The sequence below is a fragment of the Silurus aristotelis genome (genome assembly GCF_946808225.1).
Source record: "Silurus aristotelis genome assembly, chromosome: 4".
Classification (NCBI taxonomy): domain Eukaryota; kingdom Metazoa; phylum Chordata; class Actinopteri; order Siluriformes; family Siluridae; genus Silurus; species Silurus aristotelis.
This window is the reverse complement of record NC_139577.1, coordinates 3053210-3066522: the sequence shown is the minus strand read 5'-3', so window position 1 is coordinate 3066522 and position 13313 is coordinate 3053210. Positions and strand designations below refer to the sequence as shown.

General features: G+C 38.9%; 1 protein-coding gene across 4 annotated transcripts in view; it reads right to left on the bottom strand.

The window, feature by feature from the left end:
• The window catches only part of macrod2 (mono-ADP ribosylhydrolase 2), a 636986-nt gene that overhangs the window by 68738 nt on the left and 554935 nt on the right, over window positions 1-13313 (bottom strand). For all 4 annotated transcript variants that reach the window (XM_083540474.1, XM_083540475.1, XM_083540472.1 and 1 more), the window contains exon 9: window positions 978-1059. In XM_083540474.1, coding sequence (XP_083396600.1) covers window positions 978-1059 — 82 coding nt within the window. The remainder of the gene's footprint in view (window positions 1-977; window positions 1060-13313) is intronic.

Sequence of the window (13313 nt, the reverse complement as noted above, 5' to 3'; positions counted from 1 at the left end):
AACGTTTGTGGACACCTGACCATAAGTTTTGCATGTGCTTCTTGGACATTTCACATTGAGTCCCCATTTGCAGTTATGATAACCTCCACTCTTCAGAAAAGATGTTCCACTTGATTTTGGAGTGCCCTTATGGAGATTTGTTCAACCACAAGGGTTTTAGCACACTCAGGTTTTGATGTAAGTGAGGCGAGGAGACCTAAGGTTCAGTCAGCGTTCACTTTCATATCAAAGGTGTTCAATAGTGTTTATAGCGCTATAGTAGGCTAATCAAGACCTTCCATTCTCTTCCAGTCTATGTTAGGCATATCTTTTTTGGAGCTCTCTTTGTGCATATGTTCGAGACATTTCAGGCCACATAAAGGCAAACTCAGAGGTCTATAAATAAAAGCACTTAATCCTAATTTGTAATTCAATTTTGTAAGTTAAAGCACCATAATTGATTTGTATTCTAATTTGATGTACTTCTCGATGTATTCAAAGATTTGTACGTGCCAACTGATCATATAAAACTAATATCCATTTGGAATGTGTCCTGATTTCGAGTGCCGATTTATAATAAACAAGTCATGTCTTGCTGGAGCCTCTATTAAATAGTAAATGAACTGCTGCTCCATCATATTTCCATATTAGCCAGAGCTCATATATCTTTGGTTCATATTAGCCTGTTGAAAATACTTGGCATGCTGGATCATTCGTTCAGCGATTCAACGGTTTTTATTCCTCCCCCTCAAGAATTTCCTCGTTGGCTGTTATTGAAGGCATGAATAAAGTCTGACACGCGTTTGCGCATGAACGAAGCATGCACAAGCTTTTAAGATTTTTATTTCGATGGCTTTATCTGCGCTCGAAGATCATGTCAACCGGCTTTACAAAGCAAGGTTGACGTCTGCATTAATGCAAAGTAGCAGGTTCAGATCTGCTTGAGAATTGCAGAGTGGCAAATATACAATGAGGCCAAAAAAAAAAAAAGGAAATACCTGTAGGGAAGTAATCCGACATCTTCCTGTTGTAAATCCCATAGTCGTTTTCCAAGAAGACGCAAAATATGATGCGGTCGATCTAAAAGAATTAAAAAAACAAAACACAAAAATCAACATTTCGAACAAGACAAACCAAACGCAATATTGCATTGAAGAACAGTAGATATTTCAATATATCTTGTGTATAGACTTTAAGATGATTAAAGTTCTAATTCATATCCACGTAAATTGCATGTGAAAGTACGAATCGCACACTTTCAACACCATTTTCCACAATACATTTCATGAACAACTTTTATAACACTGATTGATCATAAATACATCTCGATATTGTCATAAGTTCGCTGCGTACTTCCGCGATTAAATCATCTTACTAATTACAAAGACTGCTGCTTTGTTAATTGCATCGCTAATTATCACTTTTCAAGCTGTTCCGTGATTACTCCGATACCTCGCCGATAATATATACTCGTGATGCGTTAATGAATGTCACCGCGATTCGATGGCTGCGGGTTCAGTCGGGCCAAAAAAACACGTTTTTTTAAGTTTCGCTTCGAAAAACCTCTTAGCAACAATGGTTCAAGTGCGAATAAAAAATGCGCAGCGCTAAAGAATACGAAGGTGTGTTTGGGCAGATATATGTTTTAAAACATTATCAGATTAAAAGCAGGTGGTATTTCGAAATGAAGTGCTTTGTACCAGGGTCTTTGCACGTCAAGGGTTGACTCCAGAAAACTTCAGAATTGGATTTTGATTTAGATTTAGAATTGGATGCCTAGGCTCTGCCTATAGCTAGTGCCTAGAGCCTCAGGCTTGGATGTGGGGCCTCCATAACTGCAACAAACCTACACACTAGTGCACCAATCAAGACAGGCAGCATTAGACTAAGCTCTTTGTTCATTGGACAAAAAATACTTGTCCTGAAACTAAAGAGGAACCAGTCAATATTACAGTTTAAATGTTGGTCCCCATCCTCTAAAAGCATGTGGTGTATAGTGCTAAACAAAACCCAACTTTTCTGCATACTGACCTGGTGGTGCCGAAACGAATGCATCACTCAGAGGTCGCTAAGAAAAAAGCTAAGCAGGCACGCAAAGAAAGGTGGCCACCCCTAGCATGCTACGCAGCACAAAACATTTGCAGTATTAGCAAATATTACTAACATGCTTTGGCTTTTATGACTAGCTACTGTGTCTAGCTCTAAAACATGGTCAAACCTCATAGGACCATGCTAAACCCCTAAGAAAAGCATTGCAGGCAACAATTCTTGCCTATTCACGCCTCACGCAATGCCATTACTTATTTTTCTCGCGTATAACGCTGATGTAGGTTTCTCGCACTCTCCTGCTGTGCAGGAAATGGACCACAAACCGAGACAACCGATAATCATCCTGCTGCAATTTTGTAATATTCCCAAACACTCTCATGACTAACGACCATCTTTAGTGTGTCGGCAGTGGAAGAGAGAGAGAGAGAGAGAGAGAGAGAGAGAGAGAGAGAGAGAGAGAGAGAGAGAGAGAGAGAGAAACGAAGACCCCCACCGAGACTTTATGGCTTTGGGGAGTAATGCACCACATGAGGGTTCAATACAAAGAAACCTTCTCTTGCTTGGGCGTCCAGACAGACAGCTGTCCATTAATAGTTTATGGTCTGCCCTTTGGAGAAAATGTTAAGACTTCACTCGAGACGCCGAACATTGTTTAGTTTTCGGAGGAGAAAATGTCTCCAGGGCGGCGGTTTGGTGTCCATAAAGGGCCTCTTTCTCTTTTTACTTTCCTCAATCCCTGACCCCGAATGAGAATGAGAGACAGCGCTGGGACAGCTTTAAAGCCCAATGGATTGGCCAAAAAAATATCTCGGTTGGAATCCCGGGTCCTGATTTTCATTTATTTATTCGTTGATTTAATACTATTTTTGTTCCAGTGCTCAGACACCTACTGATTTCCAGCAGAGTTTCAGTGTAGGCTTTACATTATATCAACCAACCCCCCCCCAGCAGTGGCAGCTTAGTGGAGCCGAGATTTGAGCTCACACCCTTTTCATTAGGAGTCCAACCTCCTAACCACTGAGCTACCCTTTCCAACAGGAGAGCAGAGAGAGCCATAAATTGACACTATAACTCGAATGCCTTTGCTCTGTAAATCCTGGTGAGTTAAAGGGAAAGAACACTGGTCTTAGTGCTTCTTGAAATGATGTACTCTTTCATTCTGGCTCACGTTCACTTCACCACTGTACTTTCACCTCCGCGTGTTGCTTTCATTTTGAATGATATTGTGTTTAGTTCAGTCAATGTTTAATTGGAATATATTTTTAATAAGATTGGAAATTCAATAATTGCATTCTCTATACTTATATAATATATCATTTAATGAGCATATTTTATTTGAAATTTCTTATATTTTATTTACATCTTTACTTTCATTTTAGGGAGCAACTACAAGCCAATAATTTCCCTGTGGGATCGATAAATTATTCTGCTTTATTTCGCTTTCACAGCCAGCAATAATCATAAATTATGTCAGATTATGCCACTTAAATTTTGCATCGTCCTTTCAAATATCCGCCAAAACAGTAAGAGAGAATAATAAAGTACCAATGCGTAGTATCAGTAACCAGTTATCCTCAATGTTTGTATCGGTGTAGACAAAGTTATTGAGAAAGAGCCAACATCTCTGCACTCTGAGTAAAAAAAATAGAAGTAAAAATGCACAAGGCCATTGCACATACACACCAACACTCACACACACACACACACACACACACACACACACACACACACACACACACACACACACACACACACAACTCAGAAGCACTTCTTGCCCCCCTCGTGCCACTTTGCTTTCCTTCACCAGGCACAGAGAGCAAGGAGAGTGCACAGGATGCCGATCAGGGAGGTCAGTCACACCTTCCAGATAAAAATCAGTGACCATGGAACATCTGTGCCTCAGGTGGTGGAAGAGAAAAAAGGGAGCTTCCACGCTGCCCTTTTGACCTCCAAGTCCATATGTCCAGGAGTAGGAGGAAAGAAAATATCCTGAGAGGAACATGGACGATTAAAAACAAACAAACAAGAAGCGTTATTGTGTGAAAGACAAGACCTCAGGGTGTTACCTGTAGCTTGCAGAACACCAAAAAATCGAAATGTTCTGTTTACGAAACGAGCAGCACAACATTCTTCGAGAATAACAAACCACAGAAGGTCCTCAGCTGGGACAGGATGAGAAGTTTCAGCTGTAAGGTCTGGTATCACACTGACGTTTGAATGATATTTGACAAAAATGAAAAGAACGCGGTATCCGTCTTGCTAGTAAACCCACGACCACTCAGGAGTAGACGCTTGTTTTGTAAACTGTAAGTAGTATAAACTAGAAGACGAGTCAGACTGAAAGAACATCTTTATTGGTGATGAAAGAACACAGCAACTCGTAGCTAAAATGGGATTTCGTGAGTATGTGCGCATTAGTGCGCTTAATTAGTTTGTCATAATCTGAGTTCAATTACGAGCTGCTGTTTTTAGAGAAGGAGCAACATGGCACTGCTGAAGCACACTGGAGATTTGGCTAAGGAAATGATATTGTATTATGTATATAAATATTATGTATATTATTATGTCTCTATATATAAAATATATTTAGTCAATAGCAGAAATGATGTTGGACTGTAAAACCAGAGTCTTATAGTTGTAAATATATATATATAAATAAATGTGTGTGTGTGTGTGTGTGTGTGTGTGTGTGTGTGTGTGTGTGTGTGTGTGTGTGTTTATATATTAGAACTGTCAATCGATTAAAATATTTAATCGTGATTAATCACACGATTGTCACTGGTTAACTCGTGATTAATCTCAATTTACTCGCACACTATGATCAGTTCTAAATGTACCTGAAATTAATACTTTTTCTAATTGTAAATACTCTAATCAACAAAGGACTAGTAATGATGCTTTATGCAAGTTTATTATTTTGAAACCAAACTCAACACAGTGCATGAGGACAAAATATTCTTGTAAATGTTTTAAAGTAATTATGGTGTTTAAAATTACATAAATCATCAGGACCCCAAATAAAACTTTTGCTTTGTTTCCACACGGACGGTTTTAATTGCCGGATGTGTGCATCATGGCGGATTTTGGTGCTGATTCGTGACTTGCTGCATCAGTAAAACAAATGTTTAGTGATTAAAAATAATTTTTCGGGTTTTTTGTTGTTCTTTTATATCTTGGTGAAGAAAGGAGATCATGAATATGTTATGTTGAAGGTTGAAATAATAAAATGTTTGAATAAAATATAATTATTAATTATTATATATATATATATATATATATATATATATATATATATATATATATATATATATATATATAAACACTGTATATACATACACATATATACACATATATCCATGTCCAAGTCAGTGACATAATGCTGCTCTTCAGCACATTCTCATACAGATTTCAACCCCAGAACTTTTTCTTTTTTTTTTTTTTCCCACAACTCATTTCTTTTTAGTTCATTCTCTGATGAGCAGAGGTTGTACTGATGAGGGCCAAGCAGGTGAGATGGATTTCTGGCTGTTGCCGGAGGGAGATTTCAGGCCGAGCTGTTTGTTACATGTTTTACATGCACACGTGTGCTTCTGGGATGACCCAGGTTAATAACATTTCTGATTTCTCATTCGCTGAGAGAGGAAGAGAGAGAGAGAGAGAGAGAGAGAGAGAGAGAGAGAGAGAGAGAGAGAGAGAGAGAGAGAGACAGTGCAGGATTTCTGTCATGTTCTTGAATTTCTCTTGTCTTAAACTGGACCGAAATGGGGCAGTAGATAAGGCATGAAACTACTGATTGAAAGACAAAAAGAGGTGGACGTGTCTTCAAATCCGAGCACCTGCCGAGCTGCCTCGGCTGGGCCCTTGAGCAAGGCCCTTGAGCTAAATAAATGAGATAAATATGACATGTCCTTCTACTTCTCTAAATATTCACTCTGCAAAAAACGGTAAATACGTTGAGAAAGTATCTATGAAAGTTCTAAATAACATTTACCAAGGAGCAAGCGATCTGCCTGGGAAATTCACGAACGAATGCACAATTCTTCTAAGCTTGTAAGGAAATGCTCAAGAATGCACACTTGTCAAATCTATGTTAACTGTCAGCTCATACAAGGGGTACATTTGTAAATTAATTAGAGGAAAATATTTAATTAAACCTACATCTAACTAGGGTATAGGTTTAAATAGCTATCTTAATTAGCAGATTATACCCTTGAGTAACCACAGCTTTGTAGTCGGTGAACATTTAAAGGGCGCCGTGTGAACTGCCAGGCGAGATGTGATGCAGGAAGGACTTTCCATTTCTTTAGTTGCATTTACAGCATTATGGCTCTTATCCAAAACGACTTACAGTCATCTCAGTGATACATCTGAGCAATTGAGGGTTAAGGGCTTTGTTCAATAAGTAAAACAGTTCCTTGCAGCAGTCAGGGATAAACACACATCATTCACTTAACTATTAAAATGTTTTGTTCTATAATCCGTACCTTCTGTAAAGCTGCTTTCAGACAATGTCCGTTGTGAAAAGAGCTATAGAAATCAACTTGAACTTGAAGTCCAACATCTCAACCATTTATACAGACACCGACTTGCAATTTAGATTGATGGTAACTATTATCATTTACAACGTATTTACAGGGGTTTCTCTGCCAGGTTCCACGCAGGAACCATGTTGGAAAATTGTAATGCTTGTGTCTTTGATACGATTTATCATTCTACCGAGGCACTGAAAGCGCTCCTCTGCTTCGGTTAATAGCCGTACGCCAAACGATTAAAGCACCCTCGAAATAAAACGTCCCGGAAAAAAAAGCCAGAGTCTTGACGCTGCAGTGAGTGGGAGCCTCATGTGGAGAGGATTAAAGAAAGCATGATTTTGAATCTGTGATCTGCACATGCCACTCAGCCATGAGTGAAGAGCCATTGCTGGAGAGCACAGCCTGGGAGATCAGCTGCTTCAGCGCTGGCAGGAGGACAAGAGCGATAAAATGGGGAGGAAACCGCCTGAGCTCGAAATGCCTCTCGGTTTATCTCATTAGACCGGGGGACACAATGGTACCTGATGTAGAGCTACTTTGCATTAAAGACCTTCTGATGAATGGTCTGGATTAGTTATCGAGAGTTTTTTCTAGTAGGAATGGTGAGAGTAATTTAAGATCTGGTGAACATGTTAAAAATAAAAGTATAGCAGGAAGAAAATTACTCCTTAAATTTTTCACTTTAATTACAAGGCAACAAGGCAGGGATTAAGTACCAGGATGCTGATTGTGGACACATCCTTGATTATTTAATTCAATTCAATAATTTTTTTGGGGTTGTCTCAAAGAAGCGTCACACAGATAAAGCAGTTATGAGGTTGTATCAATGAAGTTATAGGTTTATTAACTATAAGTTTGTTTCTTATAATAGTTTGTTCCTAATGAGCGAGCCAGTGGTGAAATGCATGGAAAAACTCCCTGAGATGACATGAAGAAGAAATCTTGAGAGGAACCAGACTCATCCTCGTCCTCAACACCAAACGTCCATTCATTGCAGTTCCATTGTTGAGGTGTCCTGTAAGAGGTTATGGGTCCTGAGCTACTGTGGTGTGTCAGAGGCGGAAAGTAACAAATTACTTTTACTCACGTTATTATAATTGAGTAGTTTTTTTTTTTGTGTACGTCTACTTTTTGAAGTAGTTTTTAAAATCTAACTTTTACTTAAGTATGTTTTGTTTGAAGGATTGTACAACATTTGAAATATTAAGAAATACAAATAATGCAAGAAGAAAAAAGAAAAACGCGCCCCTAAAACTACTGCACTGATTTGTTGATGGGCGGAGCTAAACTCACAAGAAAGACAAGACAGATGCAGCTGAAAGCTAAATGTCATCAAATCGAAAGTTGTGCCTTCGTTTTCTAAATTCCGAATCTGCACAACTCACATTAGACTCAAGTCATGGACTGTAGTGTGTGTGTTTTTTTGTTGTTGTTGTTTGTAAAAAAGTAAAGAGTACATTTCAAATGAGCAACTTTTTACTTTTACATGAGTACATTTTCAGACCTATAACTTTCTTTGTACTTAAGTAAAACTCCATTAAAACAACAGTACTTTTAATTGAGAGTTTTTAGAATACATGGAGCCCTCTGTAACAAGATTTACCTAGAAATTTTAAGTATTCCCAGATAGGACACTCTTCTTGGAAAAAAAAAGATCTTGCTGTTCCTGCTGTAATCAGCACCTTCTATCCAAACAGCATTGATCACTCAACATTGGAACATGGAACATTTTTTTTTTTCAGATTGTTATTCTACAATACAATGATTAATATGGAGTTGCTAATTCTCACAGTGCTGAAACATCTACAATATAATAAAACATGTCTTTATCAATTCAAACGTCCTGGAGTAATTAGCGAAAGCTCGATTTCGTTTTGACTACGCTAGCCAAGAGCACGTGCTGTAAACCCGTGCCGGCTCCTGGCGTTAGCACACCTGGCTGTGCAGCTTTGGCGATAACTGCGTCCTCTACTCGTTCTCGTACTGTTGCCTGTTATTCCACTGGCGCTGGTGCCAGGAGCTGAAATGACGTGCAGGTGCGCTGATTTTCTGCTGGCTGGACTTTAGGTGATCCGTCAGTGCTGGGCACTTGTGCTCATAATTAGATGGTGATGGTGCCAGTGGGATGCACACACACACACACACACACACACACACACCACACACACGGTTTCTGCTGGAGTGTGTGTTACCTGTGCCAGTTTGATGCTGTTTGAAGTAATGGGATTGTGAAACCAGAATCATGAAAAGCTGATATGTAATACAAGAAGTGATTTCTATACTCTATATATATATATACACAATAAAGTTCATTTTCAGAATATGCTACAGTAAAACGTCTTCAGTAAAATATCTGAAGTATGAGTGGGATGATGTTTTTTTAGACATACGCCTGCTAAGTAAAGGATGTAAAGGACATAATTAGTGTGGATGAATTATGATTGATTAGCAAGTCGAATTCAATGCAAAGGACATCATTATAATGCGAAATAATTTAAATACGAATTAATTACTTTGACCAACATGGACCCAGTGTTCCTTTGGACTTTGCACAAGCCTTTCTATGATGTTACAAAATCACATCTAGTACCTTCGATACCCTGTAATATCGCCTCTCCTGCAGAATAAATAAGACATCAGATATCAACAATTAATTATTCATTATAATCATTAATAATAAATTAATTAATGTTGGCTTAAGTCAAAAATATCATTTTTTTTAACCCCGAAAATCTTTTATAATTATGTTTGTTCATGATATAGTTTATTTACATTTTCCTATATTTCTATTTAATTCCCAGAAATTCCCATTTATTAAACCCAATTAACCCAATAAAGTTTCCAACTTGGTATATTTCCAAAATTCCCCAGCTAAAGTTCACATAGAAATTTTCTGGAAATTCACCAGAGAAGAAAATTTTTATGTATATCATATATATAATAACCCTGTGTTGTGTTTGCAATTGTTTGGTGTCCATGAGAGAAGAACATTTTCAAAGTAATAATTAAAAAAAATCACTCAGCCTTTGTTCTTTTTTCACCAATATAAATATGAGGCTGTGTATTAGGTATGTGGGCTAATTAATCGTCCAACTCTATACTTTTCCATTCCACTAGCAGTACATTGCATTTATACCACTGAATTAATATTAGGTGCTTGTGTATGGTAACGTGCTACAAATGACAGATCTGAAAAGCTCACAAAACATCAAAGCTTTGAGCATAAACAAAAAGCTAGTGCACAGCAGCATGACGTGAAGTGATGAAGCGTGTCCTTTCTGAGAGACAGAGAGAAAGAGAGAGAAAGAGAGAGAAAGAGAGAGAGAACAAAAGGAACGAGAAGAGACCGATGAGAGACAGGTGAAGCGCTTCCAGTTCTTATAAGCAGCGTAATTACATGCACCTGAGCTGGCCGTGCATGAGCAGGCAGAAAGCAACGGACGCTCGGTTAGCAACGTGCACATGCACACACAGATGCGGACGCAGACTGAATTATGTGCCAATGTTCATAGAGAGAAACGAACACAAGGGCAAACACACACAGGCGAGAGACACTAAAAGTCATTTAACCCACGTTGCGACGAGCTGCCAGGCATCCAGGAGGAGGAAAGCCCGCGTTAAACATACGCTGCAGGGGATGACGTCGGAAAAGGTTTTCATAATGAGGCCGGTGATGATGATGATGCATCGCTCACGTGAATGTATGCAGAATGATGAAGTGAGCGGCTACAGTGTGCTGCAAATCATAGCCTGGAGCTTTCCAGCCAAGATCCTAAGAACTCTAAAGTGGCTGTGAAAAAGACTCGCGGCGGTAATGATGATTAACTGTTGCTTCACAGATGCTTCGACCTTGATCACGCCGATGTGCATCTCCAAAACTGAGGCTGATGCCATTCATATCTCAATGCATAGCTACTGATACGATATATTAAAGATACATAAGAAGCAGTTACCGTTGCGATACGATTTACCCCATTACGATTCGGTGCGGTCCGATTTGATTCAACACGATTGTGGCAGCGGGGGCGGGGCCGAGTGCCGGGTTGTGAATGGAGGGCAGGGCCGGGAGAAGATAGGCAGGGAATTGCCTCACCTGAAGCCTATCTAACCTCATGTGTTTTCTGTTGCAGTGATCAAAGGAGGCATTTAAGGAGGAGGGAGTGTGAGTGTGGTTGTTTTTTTGTGTACGGGTGCCAGAGACGTGCGGCGTGAGCACAGTGCAGACAAACCCTCTGTAAAATCTAAATAAAGACGGCTGAATAGCCTTTACACCTGACCTGTTGTGGCGTTGCTCCTTTCCCACTGACACGCTCTCCCACAACGATACGATACAATGAAAAGAAATATGATGCTAATATGCTACAGATAGTTCGCTTTGATTTATTTGGTTCAGACAGACAGTAAAACATAAATTTACTTAAGTGCCTTCTGACTTCTAATGCATGGCCTTTTCACACACAAGCCTTTAAATTAAACCAGACACTCTTTTTTCTGTTCTGTCTGCAGGAAGTTACAGCTCTACCTCTGCCATGTTAATCTGTATTCTATGTGACTCTCAGGACACGCCTCGGCCTCCTTAGTGTTGTGATACGTCATATTTACAGAGCACCAACGCTGCTGAGTGAACGTGCAGGAGAAACAGTTTAGTGATATAGCATCTAATAATAATTATATATAAAGAAATCTTTAGTTACCGATTCAAATATGATAAAAACGATGCATTGCGATACAAATGCCAACTTGTATCCGACGCAAACATTTTAAAATTCGATTGATGGCAATCTTTTATGCCAATCTTACCATTCCTAACAATGACTAATGAATCAAGCCTACGGCAGCTTTTATGGTGTAATAATTACCTGTATAATTACTCTAAATAAAAAAAAAACAACGAGCAACAAAATTTTAAGAAAAACAGCACTTCTATGGCCCCAGGCAGGAGCATAACCCGATTCTGAATATGGGAAATTTTCCTCACAACAATATTAACATAAGCCGCAATAAGACCCCGAATTATAGCCCTCTGAAATGAATCCACATGTTTATCTTTTCAAGTGGCGATTTCCTCCAGCTTTTGTTATTTCTCTCACTTTTGATAATAAATGACTGGCTTCAGTCGCTCTCCACATTTCCTGGTCCACTGACGCTCCAAAATCATTGATTGACAGCTTCAAACAACGTCTGGCAGCAGCCACTCTAATGGAAAAATTCTGACAGATTGCTCTTGTATGGCAAAAAACAGGAGAAGGTGTTCAACTATTAGAAGAGTTGATTTCAGGGGAAAGAGAGGACACAGAGGACTGTGGTGTTCAAAATGGCATGCTATAAATATTATTCAAAAGAAGCCTGTGTTTTTTTAACAACTAACAAATGAAAAAAAGTGGAGAATGTCTTATTCCGATTGAATTCTGTAGGGCTGCATAAGTATGGGATAAAATATGCAGATTGAGCTAAATATCAAACAAAACCAGGGGTCCCCAAACTATGACCTGAAACATATTTCAAAAAGGTAATTTTTATATATGTTTTACTCATATAATATCTGTCTTTGATAATAAAGCTTGACTTTTTTTTTTTTTATTTCCGTAATAGAATAGTCAAGGCCGCAATAGACTCTGGAACTATTGACAAAAATCAATTGAAATAGTTTTTCCGGTCTGCTGTCATTACGAGAGCGGCCTCTAGGGGTGAATCACTGATGGCACATTCTGTTTGTTTTCACAAATGACACAGCGTGCTGCATTGAGAGCGCTATATTATATTTATTATTTCTTTCAGATTTCTTTTTGAGTGTCAAATTTTAAATCATTATAAAATCTCCACAATAACACTGGTAGTCACCCTGGATCATTTCATTTTCTGTTACAGAGTGACCCGGACATATATTAAAGAAAAAATTACGTGGCCCTCATAAAAAAAAAAAAAAAAAAAAAAAAAAAAAGCAAAACAATCTGACACACTAAAGAAGAAACAAAAGAAATGCATTCACAGTTTGAAGGATAAATTAATGTAGCATTTCTCTAATATATTTAACCATTAAACAATAGATGAAAGGAGATGAGCAACAACTCCAAATAAATAATATATACTACCATCAGAAACTGTTAGAATATCATACTCGCCTACAAAAACATGAATTTCAGCTGGTGACAGTCAGACAGTGTCATTGAGCTTAATACTCTGTGCTAAAGATAATATCGCGTAACTGACACATGCCTCTCAAACCCAATCCAATAAGCCTTTATATCGTTCACACTGTCACAATGCCGGTATTTTTTTCCGCTAATTGCGCTGCAAGCAGAACAAATGCAAGAATGAAATGTAGGAATGTTTTGAAATCTCCCAACATCAGTGTAGCCTGAAGGAAATCTATTCAGGCTGTGGATCTGTTAAAAATGTGTAAATGTCAGCCAGCGCACTTCCGGTCCCTAGAAGCCACAGAAGTCCGTCACATCGTCAGCAAAATATTCCCGGCTTATTAGCAACGATAAGAGTGCGGTCAGAAAACAGACCGCGGTTCAGGCAGGAGTGTTTTCTCGAGGGAGAAATTCGATACCGGGACCCGCGGACGTTTCCGCGCGTCTGTGGCCCGAGAACACGGAAACAATGCATGACGATGGTAGCGTGCAATGCGGATCTGTAAATATTCAAGCTGTGGATTGTTGATATGATGAAAGCAGCTGTCGAGCTAAAGTGCCAGACTGTAATCACAGCCCTGATTACGGTGCGTACAAAAAGAAGAGGACGTGACTA